The following is a 25,509-nucleotide window of genomic DNA, read 5'->3' on the forward strand; positions in this document are numbered from 1 at the left end:
AACAATGATTGAGATCTGTCTAAAAATGAAAGTTGTGATTTGCTGAAAATTATGGTGCCCATAAGGTGACTTCGGTTCAGTTTACTTAGTTTTGTCGTAGCCACGAAATAAAAACTTGTGGGAACGTGATAATATGTCGTGGCCACGAGATAATTTTGTCGAGGTAACGACATCCTTATGTCTTGGCCTCGAGATGTTATGTTGAGGAAATGACATGATTTTCTCTTGGTTACGAGTTTAATGTGTAAACAAACCTGCGTGACCATAGATTAGCAGAGATGGATTCATTAATATTTTATTTTGAATTAAGTAATTATTATATTAACCATATGCTCTGGCTACCGGGCTGTATTACATGCCATGGTCAGCATTCAAATGAAGTTTATCATAAATAAATATTACATAAATATTACCTGATAAGTCTTTCCCCCGTAATATGTGTACATTATTATTATTAGCCTATTATTATTGGTTATATTTTTATTTCATTTGTATTATATATATATTTTTTGCTTCAATCTTGATCTCTTTATTTAACATTCTGAATACTTTTGTAAATAATAGCGTACTGTAAATGCTCGACATTAACATAAAATGTCATAAATGCATGAAATGTAAATGCATAAATTTTATATGCATAAATAATATAATAATTTCTTAATTCAAAATAATAATCCCGGGTTGCTATGGTCACGCAGGTTTGTTTACGCATTAAACTCATAGCCAAGAGAAAATCATGTCATTTCCTCAACATAACATCTCGAGACCAACACATAAGGATGTCGTTACCTCGACAAATTATCTCGTGGCCACGACATATTATCACGTTTCCACAAGTTTTTATTTCGTGACCACGACAAAACTAAGTAAACCAAACAATTCACATTACGGGCACCGTAGAAAATCACTTTGCATTTGTCCATTCTCATTGATTCAAGTGCATATTCATACATGGGACATCACAAACAGCCCAAAATATGTGAGTTTGCCATCGCTGACATCAAACCTGGCACGAAATGTCTTGATGTGCCATAATTGAGCGGATATGACTGTAAACTCAAAGTTAGCGCACAGTTTTTATGGTATGCCTTAATGGGTTTCGTTACCTCATTCGCTGTCATCATATGGAAAAGAGAAGTGTGAACATTGTGCTATACGCCTCCTTTTGTGTTCAGAGTGTGTTTTGGGAGTACATAGGATTGAGCGAACTTGTAATTGTTGCTGTTCTTTTAACATTAGACATTGCATCTGACTTTTGTTCGCAGCAACAGTGTGGCCTCAGTATTTAAAGACTATATCTTTGTTGTGTGATTGGATGACATAGAAATAGTTGGTGGTTGTGGATATAGATGGTTTGAATAATGGCTGATTTATTACGTTAATCCTAATTATGCATATTGTAACTCACATTTATTATTAAACAATAAAAGTAAATCAACTATTTTGTTAATGCTGTATTTCACAGACAATAACAGACTGAGCAGAAAGTCATCATAAAACAATTCTTCTGTTAACTCACATTGAAGTCTGTCTCAAATTGAAGAAGAATGCTTTTATAAAGAAGTAACCCAAACATTTTACAGGCACTTACTATAGCGAATCATTAAGAGTAAATAATGCATAATTACCAGCAACTAACCAGAAACAAACCCCTAACTTTAACCTTAACCTGAAGTACATGTAGTTAATTAGTACTACTCAATACGTATTATTACACTGTAACAACTTAAAATACCTTTGAAATCTGCAGGGCCAAAAAATTCAGGTAAATTGATCATGCTCCGCTGCAACCCTACCTTAAAGGAGCATCTGAGCAATAAAAAGATCTAAAACCTTCAAAGTGGTTAATGTTGATAGGGAAACTGACTTGCTAATTAAAATAAATACCTTCATCAAAAAAGATAATCTCTCTGTTACAGAAATTAATCAGTTAACAACTTTGCAATTGGAAGTGGACCGTATATATATTTAGAAATAGTTAAAGGTGCCTTCGATAGATCCAGAGCAAGATGGGTTGAGGAAGGAGAGAAAAATACGAGCTTCTTCTTCTACAAATTAACAATTCAGTTTCTAAACACCCTGAAGAAATTGGGAAAATTTGTTACATATTTTATAGGAACCTGTACTCCCCCCTGATTTACAGGCAAACCGAAGTAAGTCATACCTGCAACAGATTAACTGTCACTCATGTTTTTGAACATAGACTCTATAGTGCATGATCCAAACTTACATTTTTATAATTCATGAATGAAAATATTTTGTAAAATGATATTGATGTACCATTTTCATGGTAATGCAATGTCTTTAAAATGGGTTTTAAAGGATGGATTTTGAGATTTTAGGTTTTCAGTCGATATGTACTTTCTGATGATTTCTAAAATGTGATGGAGAAAAAGGCAATGAAGAAGTCTATTTTTTAAACAAAGGTCAAAACTCCTGTTATAATTTAGTTGTTTGAGGGTGCACTCTTTTCATAAATTAACTGATTACTTTTCCTCAAATAATTTTTAACAAAAAAACATTGGTAAAATATATTTGGGAGTCTTAGACCTTTCCAACGATATATAGTTTGTCAAGATTAGTTAATTCTAATATAGTGAAGTAAACGTAGGTGTCCCGTATATGGGACAGGGTGACAGTTAAAGGGTTAAGAACTATATACCTCAAAAAAGTGATGAATTTGAGGTATCACATGAGGCTCCTGTTTCCTAAAATGAAATTAGAGGTGCAATGAAATCAGTGAAAAGGGGGAGTAACCTATTCTCAAGTAGATATTATTAGAGGAAAACAAATAAGTACTGTATACCGAATAAAGTGAAAGAAGTGCACTTTAAAATGTTGCATAATATAATATACCCTATAATGATATACCCTATATAAATATATATGTACCCGTATGTGTACCTTTTGTAAAAAAAAAGAAAGTGAATGTAGTTGCCTTTAATTTTTCTAGTGTAAGGTTTCATAACTTTTCTGGAAAGATTTGATTAAAGTTCAGATTAATTGTAATTTACACATTAAGGATGTTGTTTCAAATCTTTAGAATCAACTGTTAACTTTCTTATCCTTGTGGCAAAGTTATATTTTCACAAACAGAGATTTCTTAAGAAAAAAAAACTTCTTATAGGTTTCTTATGTGAAGTAGAACATTTAATTAAATCACTAAGATTAATTAATACAAAAAAATAGTTATTTTTTGAGGAGATATGATGAAATCTTTCATGTACCGTGATTAATACTTGGTTTGATGTATTTGTGTCTTATTATTATTATTATTATTATTATTATTATATAATCCTCTTTTCTTTATTTGTTCTATTCCTGTTTTTTTCTTTTTTCTCTCTTTATTCTCTTCCATTAGTTCAGATGATTCGATGTATTGTTAATACATGTTATGTAATGTATGGTAAGTTGTATCTCTCTAACGTCATTTAACGTGAATCTGTGGTGAAGAGGGGAACTGCAGCGCGCTAGAGTGAGAGCCATCGAGGATGTTTCCGCATGAGCACAGTCCGGATACACACACGCGGACTGTACAGGTTCGAGTAACAGCTGGCTTCTTCACACATCCTGCGCATGTGCAATGGTGCTATTGAAACCTGCTGACCGCGCGGACACAAAAGATGTGAGGCACGCGGTCGTCTCGCGCACACTCTCTGATGAGGTCTCGCGGACAAGACGCCGCTTTATTTTCACGTTCCCTTCCGTGAACCAACCTCGCTCCACTAACCGAGACGATATCAATCCGCTTCAGCTACGTGTCTGCTTCAGGTCAGTAACATGTGACATGTGTCTGTGTGTTTTCTTTTTCTTTTGTCTGTGTGGAGTAGTGGATCAAATTAACAAAGTATAAATCCTTTAGTTTAAGTGCGCTCACACGAATAGCGAATATGGTTATATTGTGTTTGATTTATTATTATTCTGAGAATAGACATGTGATCTTCTTCCTCACACGAATTGCTCCATAACTTGTAACGTTAACATTCTACGTCAACATTTGGAGGTGATAAATGCTGGATTAAAGCAATTATGATATAGCATTTCATGCGTGTTTTCCGCATAGACTGTATATGATTCTCCGAGCCTGTCAATCAACATTAGAGCGCCACCCACAGGATAACGCAGGGACGGACATCTGTCAAAATAAATATGCATGTGTTTAGGAGATTAGAATATAAAGTTTAAAGTTACTATAAAGTTTACTAAATGTTTTTCACATATTACTGCTAAGACCCAGCTACTATCATCCCTTGTATTACAGCGTCACGCGCCATCTTTGTAAACACGACTTATTTTTTCAATCCCCAAGAATAATCACGTCCACGAATGCGCGTGAGGAGGGGGCGTGGCTACAGCACTTACATTTTTGCACTGATTGACTATCAAATGTGTGCAGACAGAGTGTCAATCAATGCATTGGAGAATACAGTGAACATAAATGAAAAGAAACCAAGTTGCTTGTCATGTTTTCCTAGCAAGCAAGCATAAATAAGCCCCAAAACCGCAACACGCTTCCCGATTTGTTCACGCAACTTTACAGAAACGAAAAAAAAAAGAAGAAAGACAAAGTTCGTATTATATGCAGACTTGGCAACTCTGGTGGGAACACACACTGAAGTTATCATGTGACTCCTATCTCCTAATCCCTGATTGGTGGACCTGGGGGTGTTACAACTCTCCCCTACATTAACTGATGACTGCGCACTCCGATGCGCTCGCGCAGCTCACCCCTGCCGACACCTTTCCTTTAGAAAACCATTGTTTGGCTCATTTATTTTTACCATTTCACTTTGCACAGTGTTTTTCCATATGCTGACATTGTTCAGGCCGATGCTCGGTACCACAGCTCTTACAACTGTCCTGCTCCGTGCCTTGCTTTCCTTTGAAGGAGTTTGCACCGGCATCCTGTAACCTCCCGTTTCGACGTGAATCTGGTCTCTGCTCTGACAGATCTGAATTGCCTCTTTCAAGGTAAGCTCTGTTTCTCTCAACAAACGTTGTCTGAGCTATGCATCCCTGAGCGATCTGTAAGTTGCACGTCTTTGCTTTGAGTCTAACAGCAAACAGTGTTCAATGCAGGAGCACATCTTATTAGTTTAATTCTTTTTAGGTAAACGGTCGGTGAGCAGTAGATTTGGCCAGAACATCATCCAGCTTGTTTCTATCATCCTCGAAGACGAAGGTATTATACACTTTAACAGTTTCTGTATGAAGCTGACACCTAGTGGACATTTCAGGATGTGAGATGTTTACAGACAAGCTTGCTTTGAGCACTTCTCTCAAACACACACACACACACACACACACACACAACCAGGAAACTGCTTGAGAAACTGAAACTGATCTGCTGTTGTATGCATTGGTGTAGATGCAGTGAAATGGCTGAAGCCACGGTTTCGGAGGATCAGTTCATCTGTCCGGTGTGTCTGGACCTCCTGAAGGACCCGGTGGCCATCGCCTGTGGACACAGTTACTGTATGAGCTGCATCACAGACTGCTGGGACCAGGAGGATCAGAAGAGGGTCTACAGCTGCCCTCAGTGCAGACACACCTTCAGCCCCAGACCTAGTCTCAGTAAAAACACCATGCTGGCTGAAGTGGTGGAGAAACTGAAGAAGACCGAGCTAAAAGCTGCTGTTCTTGCTGGATCTGGAGACGTGGAGTGTGACGTCTGTACTGGAAGAAAACACCGAGCCGTCAAGTCCTGTCTGGTGTGTCTGGAGTCGTACTGTCAAACCCACTTTGAGAGCCATCAGGAGTTTCGCTCCGGAAAGAGACACAAAGTGACCAATGCCAATGGACGTCTGCGGCAGATGATCTGCCAGAGACACGAGAAGCTTCTGGAGGTTTTCTGTCGTACTGACCAGCAGTTCGTTTGCATGATGTGTGCAATGGAAGAACATAAAACCCATGAGACTGTGTCAACTGCAGCAGAGAGGACGGAGAAAGAGGTAAGACACATTGATGTATTAATGTTCCTCCTCACTGCAGTTGATCTATACTTCCACTGAGAGTCACTACACGACGCCTCCAGATGAACTCACCTTTGTCACATCGTTCAAGTTCCCAACTCTAACTAAACATGAGGTTCTGTTTAGACCGTAATAATTAGGTTGGCTTCAGGAAGACAGCCTACTGATCTGCTACTTCTTCTTCTCCTTGGACTACAGTTCTGAATGCTACTCGTCCTAGAGCTTTCAAGCTAGAACCACCACAAAATGAAGATTCTAAATCATTCCAAAGTTCCGTAGACTTTCACTAATGGAATGTTCAGACGAGCCAAGACTGTCAGAATTCAAATGTAAACAGACTGAAGCCGAAAGACTCCATCAAGCTTCCCTTCCTTGTACTAGTTAGAATCAACTTCAACTAATTCAGACTCCTCTAATATTTCTGATCTATCTATTGTAGTGACATGCTAATCATGCTCGAAACATACTAATAACATGCTAATCATGCTAGAAACATGCTAGTAATGAAATTTTCAAACTTTGGGCTTTTACAACCGCTTTAAACTTTCAGGCTAGGCTTTCTCAAGCCAACAACCTTGACAAACGGTTTATCTTGTTATAAATGCTGTGTTTTAGGAAAAGTAGATCATCTGAAATGCTGATGGATGTATTTGTCTCCAGGTGTTTTGTGTTTTTCTGTCCTACAGAAACAGCTGAAGGAGACGCAGAGAAAGCTCCAGCAGAGGATCCAGCAGAGACAGAAAGATCTCGAGCAGCTGAGAGACGCTGTGGAGTCTCACGAGGTGAGTTTGGAGAAGAAGAGACGTTTGAGACTCAGTTTGACTGCTCTTTCAGTCCCTGAGCTGATCGTGATGTGTGTCTGCCAGCGCTCCACACAGACGGCGGTGGAGGACAGTGAGAGGATGTTCTCTGAGCTCATCCGCTCCATCGAGAGACGGCGCTCTGAGGTGACACAGCGGATCAGAGATCAGGAGAAGACCGCAGTGAGTCGAGCTGAAGGACAGATGCAGCGACTGAAGCAGGAGATCGAAGATCTGAAGAAGAGAAACACTGAGCTGGAGCAGCTTTCACACACAGACGATCACATCCATTTCCTGCAGGTAACAGAGCTAGAAAAGAAAAAAAAGATCTGCACCGCAGTAATGATGTCACCTAATGAGACACACTAATGATAGAGGCCGTTTTCCATCGTGATTGTGCATTTTAATTGTTTAATCAATAAAACCATGGGTTTAATTATGTTTAATTGGAAAAATTGGTGGATGGATGTCAGTTTTTATTAACTATTATTTTATTATCCAGATCATATTTGCTTGAACTTCAATAGTGACTGTTATTAAAGATGTCTATTAGTGTATGTAGTGTTCAGTATCTTTGTGTTTAGTTCTGTTCATCTCAGGTTTTTTCTTCCTGTAGAGTCTTCAGTGTTTCTCGACTCCTCCTGAATCTACAGAAGACATCTCTGTCAGTTTCCTCTCTTCTTTTGATGGCGTGAGCGAATCTGTCCGTCAGCTGAGACTCAAACTGGAGGATTTCTGCAAAGAGGAGATCAATTCTCTATCTGGTAAAATATTACAGATTCATCTGCTCTCTGGGCCAAACATCATCTAATGTCATACAGAAAATCGTAGGCATTGAATACAGGTCTGGTTTTCTCTCTGAGTGTTTCGATCTGTTGTTTTCACAGTCACTCACAGTAACACTGTCCCCAGCACCAGAGAGGATCTCCTACAATGTAAGTCACTGACAAACACAATGACACACATCTAGAAAGTGACAGAAAACATTATTCTTAAAACCACTACAAACCAAAATACAAATATTCAAACCAATACTTTAATATTAAACTGATCACCATAGCAAAATTACAACAAATCCAGTGCATTTCTACAATGTCTGTTCTTTCTGTATATCTTCAAGTTTCTGTGCTCGTGTGTCAACTGTAGGCCTGTATGTGAACGTATTTGTATTCGTGTTCATGCAAAATGGGGGATAAATACAATAAAATGCATAACCAACCAAAATGAATCCATTTTCGAAAAATAACTTTTTTTAGTCTGAGCAATAAGCTTTTATAATTCAGCTACACAAAAAGATAAATATTAAAGAAAGCTGAGGTAGACATGAGAGAGGGGAAATTTGGACACAAAACTTTCCAGATACAAACTTTTTTTATTTTTATTTTTTTGAGATTTTGACAGATCAAGAGAATAGATCGTAATAATCTTTTAAAATGCCCTTATTATGGGTTATGAAATGTTCATATTTTAGTTTTGGGAGTCCCCAACAACAGGTTGACATGCATGCAAGGTCAAAAAACACTTTCATTGTTTTATATGCATTTATTTTTTACCATATTTGCTCAACAACTCCCAAATAATCCATTTAATGAATAATTTTTCCAAACCCCTCCTTTGCATGACGTAAGTCTGTGTTTTTGGGGGACCTGGGATTTGGTTTAAAAACGAGTCTTTTCAGGTGTTTTTTTTTTTTTTGAGCGAGAGATGATAACTTTTATATACGGTGCACTTTTAGATTTAAAACTTTGCGGGATGTTTTCATACACCTAGAGCTGTGTTACACACTGCATGAAAGATTTCAAAAATCCATAACAGAAGTAGGCTACTTTAAAATAGAAGTAACTTTTACAACTCCTGACTCCAGTGTTGTTGTCTCCATCAGATTCTCATCAGCTCACTCTGGACCCAAACACGGCACACATACGCCTCAGTCTGTCTGAGGGGAACCGAGTGGTGACTTGCACCGGCACAGCTCAGCCGTATCCTGATCATCCGGACAGATTTGATTATTATCCTCAGGTGTTGTGTAGAGAGAGTGTGTGTGGACGCTGCTACTGGGAGCTGCAGTGGAGTGGATCTGTTTATGGTGTTGGTATATCAGTGTCCTATAAGAGCGTCAGCAGGAAGGGATCGGGTTATGAGTGTTTCTTTGGATTCAATGATCAGTCCTGGAGTTTGTCCTGCTCTCCCACCAGTTTCTCATTCTGGCACAATAACAAACAGACTAAACTCCCCGTTCCCTCCAGCTGCTGTAGGATAGGAGTGTTTGTGGATCACGGAGCAGGAACTCTGTCCTTCTACAGCGTCTCTGACTCGATGAGCCTCATCCACACGGTCCAGACCACATTCACGCAGCCGCTGTATCCCGGGTTCAACGTCTATGGTCGTCAATCATCAGCAAAACTATTAGAAGTATGTGCAATGTAGAGATTTTACACTTTGTACTGTTATCAGGGGTTAAAGCAAAAAAACTGAACTTTATTCCGGGGGTTGCGTGGGGTGGACAAAAACAGATATTGATTTTTCCTTGAAACTAACTAGGAACGTATCTGCTATTGCCATTAGCGCTTTATACGCTCAGACTACAGATTATGGAGGGATATTACAGTTACACAAAACTACAGTTCAGTTCAATTAACAACAACTGAAACATTAACATGTTCAAGAGCTGGTAACTTAAACAGGGTTCGTACAGATACTGCACAACAAACTCCCAGGATTTCAAGGACAAATCCGATCTCACTTATCAATCAGTATTGTTATTGTTAATCAATATCTTTCAAATTCCAATAAACTAATTAAACAAAATGTTACAAATAATGTGGAGCACATGCAATGACTGGCAACTTGAACAATTGAAAGAATACTATGACAAAGTTATCCTTTTCTTATTCAAACTGATTGTATTTTTTGAATATATGATTGACCTGAAGAATGAAAGCTACGTCATAGAACGAGACAATGTTTTAAAACTTTAAGAAATTTTTGAATTACAAAATATTTGTTTTTTAATCACAAAACAGTGCAGTTGTATTTTGAAATGTTTTAACTAATCTAGTGCTTATTTGGTGGTTGGGGTTTGTCACGTTGCTAATTTTACATAAGGTTTATAAAATTTGTCTAAAAAAGGTTTTTATATAATGAAACATTTGCCTTATGACAGACTGTATTATTTTGTTTACCCCCTTCTGGGGCCTGAAATGGAGAACAATATTTAGCTGAATGTGATTTTGTGCTGGCCCCTTGTCTGGTGTAGGACTGTCATGGATGAGTAAAGATGAAAATAAAACAGCAAATCCAAAAAAAGTGATTTATTGAATCATTCAAATCAAACGATTCGCTCAAAAAATTCAAAAGAATGTCTTTAAATCCTAATCGAGGAAAACAAAAACTTACCTTCTGTTGTCTTCTTTTTAATGAACTTCAGAAGTTATGCTTGAACCATTTTGTGGCGAAAAATGACAGAAACTTACTTTATCTTGTGGCAGCTTGTTATAGTACCGAGTTCTGTTTGGCCAATTGCCATTATTTAGCTTGTGAGTTGTAAGTAGATAATTTTTTACATTTAATTTGCATTATAAATTTTACATAATACACAAGCGACTTACAGTGCATTCAGGCTATCAATTTTTACATATCATGTGTTCACGGGGAATCAAACCCCCAACCCTGCGCTTGATAACGCAGTGCTCTACCAATTGAGCAACAGGAACACTATATATAAGACTATATATACAGGTGCTGGTCATATAATTAGAATATCATCAAAAAGTTGATTTATTTCTCTAATTCCATTCAAAAAGTGAAACTTGTATATTATGTTCATTCAATACACTCAGACTGATATATTTAAAATGTTTATTTCCTTTAATTTTGATGATTAGAACTGACAACTAAGGAAAATCCCAAATTCAGTATCTCAGAAAATTAGAATACAACTTAAGACCAATACAAAGAAAGGATTTTTTGAAATCTTGGCCCACTGAACAGTATAAAAATGAAAAGTATGAGCATGTACAGCACTCAATACTAAGTTGAGGCTCATTTTGCCTGAATTACTGCAGCATTGCAGCGTGGCATGGAGTCGATCAGTCTGTGGCACTGCTCAGGTGTTATGAGAGCCCAGGTTGATCTGATAGTAGCCTTCAGCTCTTGCACATTGCATCTTCCTCTTCACAATACCCCACAGATTTTCTATGGGGTTAAGGTCAGGCGAGTTTCTGGCCAATTAAGAACAGGAATACCATGGTTAAACCAGGTACTGGTAGCTTTGGCACTGTGTGCAGGTGCAAGTCCTGTTGGAAAATGAAATCTCCATCTAAATAAAGTCGGTCAGCAGCAGGAAGCATGAAGTGCTCTAAACTTCCTGGTATACGGCTGCGTTGACCTTTGACCTCAGAAAACACAGTGGACCAGCACCAGCAGATGACATGGCAAACCCAAACCATCACTGACTGTGGAAACTTTACACTGGACATAAAGCAATGTGGATTGTGTGCCTCTCCTCTCTTCCTCCAGACTCTGGGACCCTGATTTCTAAAGGAAATGCTAAATTGACTTTAATCAGAGAACATAACTTTGGATCACTTATCAGCAGTCCAGTCCTTTTTGTCTTTAGACATTTCTGACGCTGTCTGTTGTTCAAGAGTGGCTTGAAACAAGGAATGCGAAGCTGAAACCCATGTCTTTCATACGTCTGTGTGTAGTGATTCTTGAAGCACTGACTCCAGCTGCAGTCCACTCTTTGTGAATCTCCCCCACATTTTTTTAATGGGTTTTGTTTCACAATCCTCTCCAGGGTGCAGTTATCCCTATTGCTTTTGTACAATGTTTTCTACCACATCTTTTCCTTCCCTTCACCTCTCTATTAATGTGCTCGGACACTGAGCTCTGTGAACAGCTAGCCTCTTTTGTAATGACCTTTTGTGTCTTGCCCTCCTTGTGCAAGGTGTCAACGGTCGTCTTTTGGACAACAGTCGAGTCAGCAGTCTTCCCCATGATTGTGTAGCCTACAGAACAAGAATGAGAGACCATTTAAAGGCCTTTGGAGGTTTTTTTAATTAATTAGCTGATTAGAGTATGGCACCAGGTGTCTTCAATATTGAACCTTTTCACAATATTCTAATTTTCTGAGATACTAAATTTGGGATTTTCCTTAGTTGTCAGTTATAATAATCAAAATTAAAATAAATATTTTTAAATTTATCAGTCTGTGTGTAATGAACGAATATAATATACAAGTTTCACTTTTTGAATGGAATTATTGAAATAAATCAACTTTTTGATGATAAATTATATGACCAATTATATGACCAGCTCCTGTATATACAGTATTGTTCAAAATAATAGCAGTACAATGTGACTAACCAGAATAATCAAGGTTTTTAGTATATTTTTTATTGCTACGTGGCAAACAAGTTACCAGTAGGTTCAGTAGATTGTCAGAAAACAAACAAGACCCAGCATTCATGATATGCACGCTCTTAAGGCTGTGCAATTGGGCAATTAGTTGAAAGGGGTGTGTTCAAAAAAATAGCAGTGTCTACCTTTGACTGTACAAACTCAAAACTATTTTGTACAAACATTTTTTTTTTTTCTGGGATTTAGCAATCCTGTGAATCACTAAACTAATATTTAGTTGTATGACCACAGTTTTTTAAAACTGCTTGACATCTGTGTGGCATGGAGTCAACCAACTTGTGGCACCTCTCAGCTGTTATTCCACTCCATGATTCTTTAACAACATTCCACAATTCATTCACATTTCTTGGTTTTGCTTCAGAAACAGCATTTTTGATATCACCCCACAAGTTCTCAATTGGATTAAGGTCTGGAGATTGGGCTGGCCACTCCATAACATTAATTTTGTTGGTTTGGAACCAAGACTTTGCCCGTTTACTAGTGTGTTTTGGGTCATTGTCTTGTTGAAACAACCATTTCAAGGGCATGTCCTCTTCAGCATAGGGCAACATGACCTCTTCAAGTATTTTAACATATGCAAACTGATCCATGATCCCTGGTATGCGATAAATAGGCCCAACACCATAGTAGGAGAAACATGCCCATATCATGATGCTTGCACCTCCATGCTTCACTGTCTTCACTGTGTACTGTGGCTTGAATTCAGAGTTTGGGGGTCGTCTCACAAACTGCCTGTGGCCCTTGGACCCAAAAAGAAAAATTTTACTCTCATCAGTCCACAAAATGTTCCTCCATTTCTCTTTAGGCCAGTTGATGTGTTCCTTGGCAAATTGTAACCTCTTCTGCACATGCCTTTTTTTTAACAGAGGGACTTTGCGGGGGATTCTTGAAAATAGATTAGCTTCACACAGACGTCTTCTAACTGTCACAGTACTTACAGGTAACTCCAGACTGTCTTTGATCATCCTGGAGGTGATCATTGGCTGAGCCTTTGCCATTCTGGTTATTCTTCTATCCATTTTGATGGTTGTCTTCCGTTTTCTTCCACGTCTCTCTGGTTTTGCTCTCCATTTTAAGGCATTGGAGATCATTTTAGCTGAACAGCCTATCATTTTTTGCACCTCTTTATAGGTTTTCCCCTCTCTAATCAATTTTTTAATCAAAGTACGCTGTTCTTCTGAACAATGTCTTGAACGACCCATTTTCCTCAGCTTTCAAATGCATGTTCAACAAGTGTTGGCTTCATCCTTAAATAGGGGCCACCTGATTCACACCTGTTTCTTCACAAAATTGATGACCTCAGTGATTGAATGCCACACTGCTATTTTTTTGAACACACCCCTTTCAACTAATTCAACTAATTGCCCAATTGCACAGCCTTAAGAGCGTGCATATCATGAATGCTGGGTCTCATTTGTTTTCTGAGAATCTACTGAACCTACTGGTAACTTGTTTGCCACGTAGCAATAAAAAAATATACGAAAAACCTTGATTATTCTGGTTAGTCACATTGTACTGCTATTATTTTGAACAATATTGTATAAAGCCAGTAATAATCTGCCTCAAATAAAGAATCAAAACCAATGTTTTTATTGAAGAACACTGTATTATAACAAATACCTGCCAACTCTGAGCTGTATATGTCAGAATATTAATATTTTGTGTATTTACCATGTACTTTTATCCAAAGTGGCTTACAAATGAGTAACATTAAAAGGTTGGTCTTGTTTTTTCATCTTTAAAACAAAACCACAGCTGAACTTCTGTCACTGACAAGAATATACAACCTGAACAAATACTTTTTCATCAGATACATCTAATGTTGATTGCAAAATCTTTGACTTGATTGCAAGTAAAAATAGACACTATTTAAACTGAACAGAGATGACATAGCTGAATTCAGTGATGAACTGCCTTTAACTATCATTTTGCATTATTGAGACACTGTTTTCCAAATGAATGTTGTTCAGTGCTTGTGACGCAATGTATTTTGTTTAAAGCACTATATAAATAAAGGTGATTGATTGATTGAAAATTGGTAATCTAAAAAAACCAAATGATTCTAATCTTATCCTCATCCAAAAATTAAAAACTATTGGCAAAAAGATTGGAAAGAGGCAGAATGTGTTTGTACTTTCATCATGTTTGGGGGGGGGGGGGGCTGTTACCCTGAAGAGATGTATTGATACAGCTGTGCTCTCATCACAGAGGACCTTTAACCGGCTGCAGTTCACTTTGACACACAGCGTGAATCTGCATATTTCTGTTCATCTAAGCATTTTTTTTTTCTTTTCTTTTATCACATCTGATTTTGCTTTGTCATTATGATGTGTGGAGTGTAGACTGATGTGGAGGATAATGAAGGGGTCTGAATATTTTTTTGTGAAGTTTGATTTTATTGTACAACAGCAACAGGCTCAAGTCTCCAGACTGGTTAAAAACAGCATGCTGCACAAGTAAGCATTTTTCACACAATGCTCTAACATTTATTGATTCATGAAAGTCTCTCATTTAAGACGCCAAATGAGAAAAATCAGGAATGATCAAATAGTAAAAAAAAAAAAAAAATGTACAAACGCATCACTTTCAAAAAGACAAATACATTTCTCTCAAACTGTGGAAAAGACAGTAGGACACTTCTTCTTCAGTTTTTACACTGCGAGTGTTTCGTGTGTTCAGAGATGTGCTACAGAAGCCCCTGTCGCTTCAGATCCTCGTAAGTCTTCTTGTTCACCACGTTCCCGCTGGAGTCTTCATATTCCTCCTGCAAGACAAATAAAATATATACATTTCCTTTCTGAACTCATAAACATCCTATTCCCACTTGAAAACATCACTAATCTTTCACTCAAGGAGCAATTCAAGCAGCTGAAGCAGAGTTTTGATCGTTTTAATGTCAGACTATTGAATGTGTTTGAGAGTAACTGACCTCTGTGTCTGGCTGCCATCGCTCCAATGCTTTCTGTGACTTCAGCTTTGACCAGACTACACAGAGAAAAGAGAGAAGTGCAAGGACAGTTACCATGAGGCTCATTTTCCAAAACGGGTCTCTTTTGTGCCGTTTATTAGCATGCATCAATAATGATAACAACCAATGTTATTATGGGCAGTGGTTTCAAATGGTAGATTATCTTCCATGATTCTCTACATATTTTCAATTTATTTTGTTAAACACGGAGATGCATGTTGTGTTCTATGCATCAACCATCATATTTTTCCTTTGCTAAAATGTTCATTCTTCAACAAGCGAGTCAACTTTTAGCATTGACAATTAATATATATATACCCTGTAGTGTCATGAACTTGACTATAAGGCTAGTAATGTCAAACTGCAACAGAACTCTCAATCCTGTTAGCAATAACTGAGCGATTGATGTAGATCTTAGATGAAGTAGTGTACTCACGGGACACTGCATCCTCAATCTGGGTAACGTTGGCAAAGTGGGCTGTGTTGGGAATGCCCAGACAGCGCATGCCATGAGCGTGACGCCACTCCTGAAACAGAAACTGATTTAGACTGGGAACAAAGGCGTTACAGGATATTCAATATAGCACAGGTAGGTAACTTTTGTAAAAATGTATATTTTTTTTTTTTACATATTTGTTAAATCTGTCATTATGTCCTGACAGTAGAATATGGTCCTATTGCCATTTGTAGAAATGCACCGCTTCCCGTAAGAAACAACCAATCAGAGCTGCGGTCCGTAACTTTTTTACGTGTTAAAAATTTACAAAATGTATATAATAAGCGAGTACACCATGAATCCATTTTCCAAACCGTGTTTTTAGCTTGTCCTGAATCACTAGGATGCACCTATAATAAGTGTTTATATTCAGACTATTTTAGATTGTAACCGCCGCGGAGTAACCCCAGTACCTTTGTGATTCTTCATAGACATAAACAGAGAGAAGTAGTTCCGGCTACGATGTTCTTCCGCAAGACGCAAGCAGTTCTGTTTATTAACCGCTAGAGCGTCAAAAGTTACCTACCGCAGCTTTAAGAGTAAAATGACAAACATGCGTTTCTATGCGTCATGGTGTAACATACAAGCAAGCATTGTACTGTATTTTCCGGACTATAAGTCACACTTTTTTTCATAGTTTGGCTGGTCCTGAGACTTATAGTCAGGTGTGACTTATTTATCAAAATTTATTTGACAAACCAATAGAAAGCATTACAGTCTACGGCCACGAGATGGCGCTCTATCCTGCTCAATGCTCCTGTAGCCTACTCTGAGCAGCGTAGAGCGCCCTCTCGCTGCTGGAGATGGTAATGTTTTCTCTTGGTTCTTCGGTCTAAATAAATGCGACATACTCCAGTGCGACTTATATATGTTTCTTTCCTCATTATTTTTGGACTGGTGCGACATACTCAGACCTGAGTAAATACAGTATTTCTCATTTCGAGGAGTCCTCATTAGTTCTTGATTAGTCCCAATTTGGGATAGGAGTTAAATCTAATCTAATGTGGTCACAATACAGTATAACAGGTTTAATAACTTTTTTTCTTATAATAAAGATAACTGAACATTCAAATACAATAAAGCACTACAGAAAAATATAAAGTTAAAAGTTTCACACAAAGTGCAAAATAACTATAAAGACCAATCAGTATCACTTTACAGTAAGACCTCATTAGTTAACCATTAACATTCACAATGAGCAATAGCTACATTTGCTACAGAAGTTATTAATCTTAAAATACAAGTCTTAGTTCATATTAGCTTATAAATAATACAGTTGCAACTTTAGATTAACAACGTGTTATTAAATATTGGAATACCGGAGATTAATGAATGTTCAGAAGAATTTTTGATTGGTGGTTTGTTAACTAATGAATTAACTAAAGAAGCCCTGATGCAAAGTGTGAATCGACAATAAAGAATCAAAACACTACCTATGGCACGTTGTAGTCCAGATTAAAATAACCTATTAAGTCTTAATACTTATTTGGCGCTGTGATGAACATCATAGCAAATACACAAATCTGAAGGCTATTTAAATTATTTAAATATGTTTCAGAAAGTAGTGCAGCTGCTTTATTTATGGGTTTTCTGCAGTTTAGCGCCATCTGCTGTGAGTGTGCTTCTCATGCGTGCTTGTTTACATCAGAGCGCACTCATCCTTCAAGCAGCATACAGCAGCGTTGTGCATTTTGACCAGTTGATGAGAGAAGTATTCTTAAAATGAATCACAAATTCTGAATAATTCGTAATATATAATTATTCACAGTATTTAGAAGTGCCCACGATAACAATATCATGCATATTCATTACCGTGATGTATCACATTACCGAATACACATGTCTAGTCCCAGTAAAGGTGCCACATCTGGAAACTTCACTGAAAGACTTTACAATTACTAGCTAAAATAGAAACAAACTTGATTCGTGCTCCACAACTACAAACTCTGGAGCGTGAGAACGGTTCACGCAAACTTACTGCAAAGTGTCTCTGGAAGGCTTTGGGTCCTCTGTACGTGTAATTCCCACAGATCTCACAGTTGTAATTAATGTTCAGGCCGTGCAGCTTGTACAGCCAGTAAGGGATCGGCTACAGACAGAGATAAGACACATTATCAGCCTTTCACCAACAGAGCTGTGTGATCTATGGTATTTCCTAAAGCTCAGTTTAATCACTGCTGTTCATTATGCTCTGGACGGACAATTACCCATCACTCAGACCATCTCAATGTCTGAACTTTTATTTTAATCTCTAATAAACGATTTCCTTTCACCCATAATAAAGAGCAAGCGCACCTTTCCGTCCCAGCCGAGCGGCAGGTTTTTGGGGTTGTATATGATCTCATTATCTTCGTCTTCACTCTCGCTCTCGCTGGGCTGCTCTTCATCCTCCTCGTCTCGCTCCTCTCCTGTGCGCGCCTGCTTCCTCTGGACGTTCTCATGGGTCAGCTGCCTTTGCTCCTGCAGCACACAACAAAACACACGCTTCAGCATCACTGCAGACCATTCACACCAACCACAACCACTCAGAGAAACAGGAACTCATCCTGTAACGATGTAGTCAGTGTTACTTCACCTGTCAGGGGTTTTAATGCTGTGAAATGAGAGGAGACTAAACATCACACTACAGCGAACAGACTGCTTACCCCAAGGATCTCCACATATTCATAAATCTGAGCTTCAAGAAACGCAGATTCCTTGTTACGCTCCGAGTCTCTGTAGACAAGACGGACAGATAGAGACCAAATATGAATACAAGTTTGAGCTGCATTTAAAAAGAAAACATTTTAATAAATCACTTGTTTCTGTACTATTTTAAATGTAACTGCATTATATTTACATGGCTTCCCGAACATAGATAGGCTTACTTCTTTGGTCCCTTGGCTTTTGGGTTTTTGGCGAACAGTGAGGGGTCCAGTGCCTCCAGAGATTTGCCTTTAGTGCTGAACAGACGCTGTGCTCTCTCCTCCAGTGTGCTGCAGTGAACAAACACACAACAATCACACATCTGGAGACTCAGGAATCAGGGACAGCCGGTGCGCGCTCACACTCACCCTCCACATTTGAGACCTAACGCCATGAGAGCAGACTTCAGTCTGTCCAGACCCAGAGACGCCAGCTCCTGTACAGATCACACACACAACATTACCGTACAGTGTGCGTGTGTGACGAGATTAACAGGAAGTAAAATACAGTCACATGTGTAGCAGACGAGAGCGAAAGAAACCGACCTCCCAGGAGGAGAAGGCAGACAGATCCAGATGTGCTCCAGCGTGAGTCAGAGCACTACTCGTCTCTTTCTGTAACACACACATTCATTGAACAGCTCAGTTACAGCAGCACACTTCTACTTAACTTTTCTTAAAATATATAACGAGGCACGTGTCACTGCATTACTAGTGATAAACCCCAGAGTATTACAACAATATGAGATGTCACATGACAGTCCACTCTGCTAAAACCTCCTGACACCCAGAAAAAAAAAAAAAAAAAATTGTGAATGTAGTATTTTTTTCATGTCTTACATTGTTTACAGCACAATTTTGAAGAATGCTGTGTGTGTGTAAAATGGCCATAAGAGGGATTACCCATTATAGACAATGTGTCTTATTTGCATATTAATGTACGGAAGTTCTAAGCGGCCATGCATTATAATTTTTTTTCCTTTTTGTTTTCTCGTTATAACAACTTAATTTTTCTCGTTATCTCGACATAACGAAAGTTTGTTTTCTCATTATAATGACATGACAGTTTTACTGTTGCTATAGTAACGAACTCAACTTTGACAGGCATCTGATGGACAACCATGCAGGTGCTCTTACTGTAGCATATATCTCAGCAAATTTAGCTTCGCCCAGGTAATAACGTCTACAATACTGTACATACAGTAAATAAAGGCTGATCAATCACTGTTGATTTTTCCAGAGACAGTACAACGAACGTTGTGTTTTTGTAATTAACATGTTTAAATGGCAACGCCGCGAAATTAGAGCTGCTTGGATTAAACTCACTTTTCATTTTCCCTTTATTTGCAATAAAATTATTTATAATTTACAATGTGTAGTAGTCATTATATGATGTGGCAGATATCATGTGTGTTACAAGCTTCTGTTTGAAAAGAGCGTCCATGTGTAGGACTACGTGTAGTGTGTGTGTGTAGAAAAAAACGATTAGCTACAACGTTATAGAACAAAACTGAATTAAATTAGCCTATGGATTTTACATATACATCACATTTCTCATCAATATGGTTAACAATAAAGATTAGTAATAAGGAAAAGAAGCACATCAGCCTGCATCGTTAAATCCCGTCCTACTGTAGATAAACAGAATACAGTGATGTCAACCTTGGTTTTGATAAGCAGTTATTTTATGACACAGAACGCGTTGGTGAAACTCATGCGTCTAGCAGGAACTTAATACACAAAATATTCATATTGATTCAAGCATTTAACATTTATGAATTAATTAAATGTCAGTAATGAAGACTGCACAAATTATAGCGATCACGAGGAAGGATCGCGTACAGTAAAGTGGATAGTGTACAACACCCATCAGTTGTATTCAGGTCTATAGTGCCACCTGCTGGCGCAGTTTTGTAACTTCTTAGAGAAAACTAATTCGTTATAACGAGAAAACAAACTTCGTTATGTCGAGATAACCAGAAAAAAAAATATTATAATGCATGGCCGCTTAGAACTTCCGTATTAATGTGTTCTTGAGTAAAGAAGAAGAAGAATGGGAGAAATACTTGGAAAGATTTTTATAATAATATCTAATATTTCACAGGAATATAATTTATTTCTCTATTCAATTGTTCCTTCTCCCCAAATGTGTAATAAACACTTTTAGTCCTGGTGTCCTCTAAAGTGAACATGTATGAAATCTAGTCCTGTTTCATTAAAGAAAGTCATATTTTGATTTGAAACCCCATAACCTTTTCCTGAGATGTTGATTTATGACAAACAGTTTAGAAAGTAGATTTAAATGAGAATTACAAAATATATTATATTTCCATAACAGTGTTCAATTTGATCACTAAATTCTTGTCAGCCGTTTTTAAAGCAGAGTGAGCATCCATGGTTCAACTTCCAATCATTTGCTATCTCTGGAAAGATTTGTGACACGCAAGTTTTTAGAGAAATTTACTAAAGTTTAAAGAGATAGTTTTCAGCATGTACTGTTGCAATGACAGCAATTTCTTCTAATACATCTATGCTAAAACATGCAAACAGTGCTGAAATCCGAACTCTCAAACACCTGTAATGATAAGATCTGTAGAGCTCAATACTCTTAACACAAACCCACCGGCCAGCCTGGAAACATCCCACTCTCCCACTTCTTCTCAAACTCTGCCAAGATCTTTCCGTAGAGCTCGTTCTGATCCAGCAGAGGCTTGACCCGATCCGTGTATTCCTGCAGGTACTCCAGCAACATCTCCAGATACCTGCGAGAGCAGACACCAGATCACCGATCAGAAACAACACACTCAACCAGACATACGCAGCTTTCACACTACACAAGCCCCAGGGATTAACAGAAAGTCAACTCAAAAACAAACAAACAAACAAAAAAACAGTTGACTACAGATAACATAACACAAAGCATGGATTATGTGGTAGATCTGAACAATAAAAAAAACCCTGATTTTTTTGTTCGGACACAAATTGCGATTGTTTTGCTGTTAGTAATAGGTTTATAAACACTTCTCATTACAAACGTTCATGTGGAGCAGCATTTAATGCCAACCTAGTCACTCACAACACTGAAAACAATGTTATCATGAGATGCACCCGGGTAAATCAGAACAGTGCCAAATTTCATTCGGGAACATGAAGATCTGGTTCATTTAAGGGGTCATGAACTGAGAAATCAAAATTCCCTTGATCTTTTGACAAGAGAACTTTCAAGGATGTAAACAATTATTCTACAGCACTGCCTGTTTAGCTCCGCCCACCGATTCTACAGCACTGCCTGTTTAGCTCCGCCCACCGATTCTACAGCACTGCCTGTTTAGCTCCGCCCACCGATTCTACAGCACTGCCTGATTAGCTCCGCCCACCGATTCTACAGCACTGCCTGTTTAGCTCCGCCCACCGATTCTACAGCACTGTCAGATTAGCTCCGCCCACCGATTCTACAGCACTGCCTGTTTAGCTCCGCCCACCGATTCTACAGCACTGCCTGATTAGCTCCGCCCACCGATTCTACAGCACTGCCTTTTAGCTCCGCCCACCGATTCACACATGTAGTGTAAATAACGAGAGAGACGTAGGTAACAATTGATAGCCTGAATGCAATGTAACTATAAGACGATGCGGTGCTGAATATAGTGTCGCACCACACAAGTTTGAGTAACTGTTTTTATTCATGCTTACTATTGCTTTGCTTGATATGAACTGAGTGTTTATCCGTGATTAACCTAAATCACAGCAGCCTCCATCTATGAATGCTGTAGGCTGTCAAACATGCACAACTGTTAGCCAATCACAGCCGTGATCGTTTACTTCGGTCTACAATCAGCTACACCGGATCACACAGACTTCAGATGAGAGGCTCTTAACAGCACAGGAACAGCCTATTACTGCTTAAATATTATGTTTTGTGATGTAAGAATCTTGACAACATTATAAGCGGACATCAGAGAACGGTACAAAATAATAAAAAAAGGCAGTTCATGACCCCTTTAAACTGCAGCATTTGCTATAATAGAATTACACCGGGCCATCATTTGATTTAGATTTTATTTGAATCAGCCCTGTCATGTGGCATTTAGATGACCAACTTTCACCTACTTCTTATATTCTGCGTTCTTCCTGTCTTTAGAGATGTCAAACAGCTGATCGAACGTTGACAGATAAGTGACATACTCCAGTTTCTAGAAGAGAGCAACAGACAGAAGTATAACAGTCTTTTCTTCAATTATTCAAAGGCATGGAAATCAAATAAGTGGTCAGACAGTACCTCGACTCCTTTGAGATTGGTGTACTTCAGGTAGCAGTCGTGGAGATCCAGGTAGCGTCCGTATCCCTCTTCATCAGTGAACTCCACCAGATCTGTGATCAGCATTGAGAGAGTTACGCTCCATGCACATCACATCGCCTCATCAAACACTCATGTGACTTACTCTGTGCCTCCTCGCTGGGGTTGTCTTTGGCTTTCATGAGCTCCTCAAACTCCACTGACATGGGCACACAGATCTGAATCAACACAGAGAGCAAGCGGAGTGAATATTTCAGTCTGAGACAGCAGCGTGTCGTTCAGAGGGACACATCACCTCATTCGGGTGCTTCCTGTGGAACTCCTTGATCAGTTTGAGTCGGTTGTAGAACTCGGCGAACTCGTTCGGTCCTGAGATCGCGTTCAGCTCATCCTTCCTCATACTGAAGAACAGACACACAGCCGTGAGACCAAACCAAACACGGCTGATAGATTTCAGATGTCCTTGAGAATGTCTTACCCGTCTTTGTCTTCATACAAGTCTCTGAGGTTTGCGCTCACTTCCATGTACCTCTGCAAGAGTCAGATCACACAAACACGTCAGCTGCATGAATTCACAGTTTCAGGATCATGAACATGAGAGTTATTAGAAGAAAGAGAGGAGTCTCACATCCAGCATGGCTCTCACTCGGTGATCAGAGTTGATCTGGTCTCTCAGCTGTGAACAGAGAACAACAGTGCTCCATGAAGAACTAACTTAACTTCTGAAGGTGCTCAAAACAAATCATAGATGAGAAACACAAAGTACACTTCTCAAAAAGAGAAACCAACAGTTAATCAATCATAACAACTACATGTAGAAGTATTAAAGATAAACTCGTAAAGTAGGCTGAGAGAAAGGAAATTATCATGAAAACTGAAGTATGCATATTTTGGGGCAATAAACCTACATATTAATCTAACTTATGTTTTGTATATTCTACATTACACTAAAGTGTGAAAATAACACGCATGACTTGACATTAATCACTGCTAGGCGTAATTAATATAACTAGTGTTATGTTTAGTTTAATGATAGGATGGATGTGTTAACGTTAGCACCGTTTTAAACCCATTCTGATATCCGTAAAGTTAACTTACCGTGGTTTTTTTCGTCAGCATCTCCTTCGTTTCGGCGTCCATTAATCTCTCTTTCTCTTCATGGTATCGACGCTGTTGCTCTAAAATCGTCTCCATCGTAGTTTAACAGTTTCAGGATATCTGCTTTATTCAGCTGTTGTTTAGTCGAGTCTGCGTACGCGCGTGTAACGTGCAGGAAACAGATCCGGTGCTAATATCACTCAGCCGGAAACATTGACGACAGAATAAAGGTTCCTACCATTAACAAAATAAAAATAAAATCGCTACTTCATCGGAATGATATGAATTTCGATGGCGTTTATGGCAGTCTATGTGAAAAACGTCGACTCAGTTCGAAAAAGCTAATGTTTAAACGTAAAAAATCGTCACACTGTGTTGTTCGCGGGCAAAAGTTGGCCGCCATTGGAAATGAATAGGAAATATTTTACATTAATTACACTAAATATTTAATGAGTGTCTAAAGCCATTTGAATTTTATATATAAATATATATAAAATAAATCTCTCTTTCTCTATCTCTCACTCTCTCTCTCTCTCTCTCTCTCTCTATATATATATATATATGTGTGTGTGTGTGTGTGTGTGTGTGTGTTTATTTTAATGATAATAATAATTATTATTATTATTATTACTATTATTATTATAGACCTGGCCACACTTCAGAATCTAAAAACGACAAATTTTTCGCAGTTTTGTCCATCTCCACATATCTCTAGGAACACCGAGTATTAAAACAGTCTTAATATGTATTAAGTATTAATATGCATTAGAGTATGCCTATTGATTTGGCCGCTGTTTTCCGTTGCATTAGGGCACATTTGTCCAGCAGATGTCCTCAGTGTGTATTCATCAGAACCAATAATAATGATAAAGTTGATTCGTCAGAAACTATCGCTTCATTACAGACGCTGGCTTCTCAGATTTTATTCTCAGAGATACTTTTGCTACTAAGCTCACAAAAAAAGATGTTATGATAACGATATTAATCACTGAATAATTTATGCTAATAAAATAATTATAATAATCAGACCCTCTGCTGTGGCATTATAGACTCCATCAATATTTCTTAATTTTGTTTTGTTCAGAATAAGACAGTTGCAATTTAATGCCATGACTCATGATTTCTGACCCTTGAAATCAAATTTGTTAACCTGTCATAATTAACATTTAATTTGTGTTAAGATATGCCAGGCCCTGAGACTTTTCTGTGTGTGTGTGTGTGTGTGGTTATGACAGATGTTCACACAAAGTGTCAAGTTTAATTGCAGTATGACGTTTATATATATATATATATATATATATATAGTGAAGTAAAAAAAAAAAACCTAGAATGAGGACAGCATAATATCAAAGTTTATGCTTTACACACCACCATTGTACACATTATTTCATAGAGAAACAGTGATTAGATAAGAGTGAAGCAGAATGTATTATTGTTTTATTAACCCTTAATGTAACTGCTGCTCAAAACTACATCAGATCAAAACAGCTTTGATATTTTTCCTGTCTTGTGTTTTTTGACATGCCAGTCTCTTGTATCCAGGAGCTGATGATTGGCCTGCCGCCAGTCACATATGTCAAGAGTTATGTAATAGGATATGAGATCTGTCTGAGGTCGCCACCGTAGTCTCCCATAAGCCTGGCTCTTACATGTGTCTGTCTCCTCAAATCCCTTTCTCTCGGAGGTTTTATGACAGTGATAGGAAGCTCAATTATTAGTCCCACCGAACCTTGATTATCGAGCCGTCTCTGAGCTTGTTTTTATGACCTTTAG

At 38.2% G+C, this 25,509-nt stretch overlaps 2 protein-coding genes across 3 annotated transcripts; one reads left to right on the top strand and one right to left on the bottom strand.

The window, feature by feature from the left end:
* The first annotated feature begins 3,519 nt into the window (after window positions 1-3,519).
* Window positions 3,520-9,741, top strand: LOC113068344 (tripartite motif-containing protein 16-like protein). 2 transcript variants are annotated; one of them, XM_026241068.1, is made up of 9 exons: window positions 3,520-3,771; window positions 4,889-4,971; window positions 5,111-5,182; window positions 5,369-5,951; window positions 6,659-6,754; window positions 6,839-7,072; window positions 7,389-7,536; window positions 7,660-7,707; window positions 8,655-9,741. In XM_026241068.1, exons 4-9 carry the CDS (start codon window positions 5,379-5,381, stop codon window positions 9,197-9,199), a joined length of 1,644 nt encoding a protein of 547 aa, XP_026096853.1. In that variant the 5' UTR covers window positions 3,520-3,771; window positions 4,889-4,971; window positions 5,111-5,182; window positions 5,369-5,378; the 3' UTR covers window positions 9,200-9,741. The 2 variants fall into 2 exon arrangements, with proteins under 2 accessions (XP_026096853.1, XP_026096852.1); XM_026241067.1 differs by lacking the exon at window positions 3,520-3,771 and having other exon boundaries at window positions 3,816-4,971.
* A 4,827-nt stretch (window positions 9,742-14,568) lies between these two features.
* On the bottom strand, window positions 14,569-23,977 carry sf3a3 (splicing factor 3a, subunit 3). The gene is made up of 17 exons (XM_026241069.1): window positions 23,737-23,977; window positions 23,267-23,314; window positions 23,117-23,169; window positions 22,934-23,039; window positions 22,784-22,856; window positions 22,621-22,712; window positions 22,452-22,534; window positions 20,965-21,103; window positions 18,888-18,956; window positions 18,711-18,778; window positions 18,525-18,632; window positions 18,303-18,372; window positions 17,953-18,117; window positions 17,636-17,746; window positions 15,598-15,688; window positions 15,123-15,178; window positions 14,569-14,957 (listed from the first exon to the last, which is right to left on the bottom strand). Exons 1-17 carry the CDS (start codon window positions 23,830-23,832, stop codon window positions 14,880-14,882), a joined length of 1,506 nt encoding a protein of 501 aa, XP_026096854.1. The 5' UTR covers window positions 23,833-23,977; the 3' UTR covers window positions 14,569-14,879.
* Window positions 23,978-25,509: the final 1,532 nt, after the last annotated feature.

The sequence above is a fragment of the Carassius auratus genome, linkage group LG44F, assembly GCF_003368295.1.
Source record: "Carassius auratus strain Wakin linkage group LG44F, ASM336829v1, whole genome shotgun sequence".
NCBI lineage: Eukaryota > Metazoa > Chordata > Actinopteri > Cypriniformes > Cyprinidae > Carassius > Carassius auratus.

Coding starts and splice junctions, on each gene's coding strand:
- LOC113068344 (XM_026241068.1), top strand. CDS start 5,379: ATGGCTGAAGCCACGGTTTCGGAGGATCAGTTCATCTGTCCGGTGTGT. Junction 6,755..6,838: donor ACGCTGTGGAGTCTCACGAG/GTGAGTTTGGAG, acceptor TGTGTCTGCCAG/CGCTCCACACAGACGGCGGT. Junction 7,537..7,659: donor GGAGATCAATTCTCTATCTG/GTAAAATATTAC, acceptor TTGTTTTCACAG/TCACTCACAGTAACACTGTC.
- sf3a3 (XM_026241069.1), bottom strand. CDS start 23,832: ATGGAGACGATTTTAGAGCAACAGCGTCGATACCATGAAGAGAAAGAG. Junction 23,315..23,736: donor TGCTGACGAAAAAAACCACG/GTAAGTTAACTT, acceptor CTCTGTTCACAG/CTGAGAGACCAGATCAACTC. Junction 22,535..22,620: donor CCAATCTCAAAGGAGTCGAG/GTACTGTCTGAC, acceptor GCTCTCTTCTAG/AAACTGGAGTATGTCACTTA.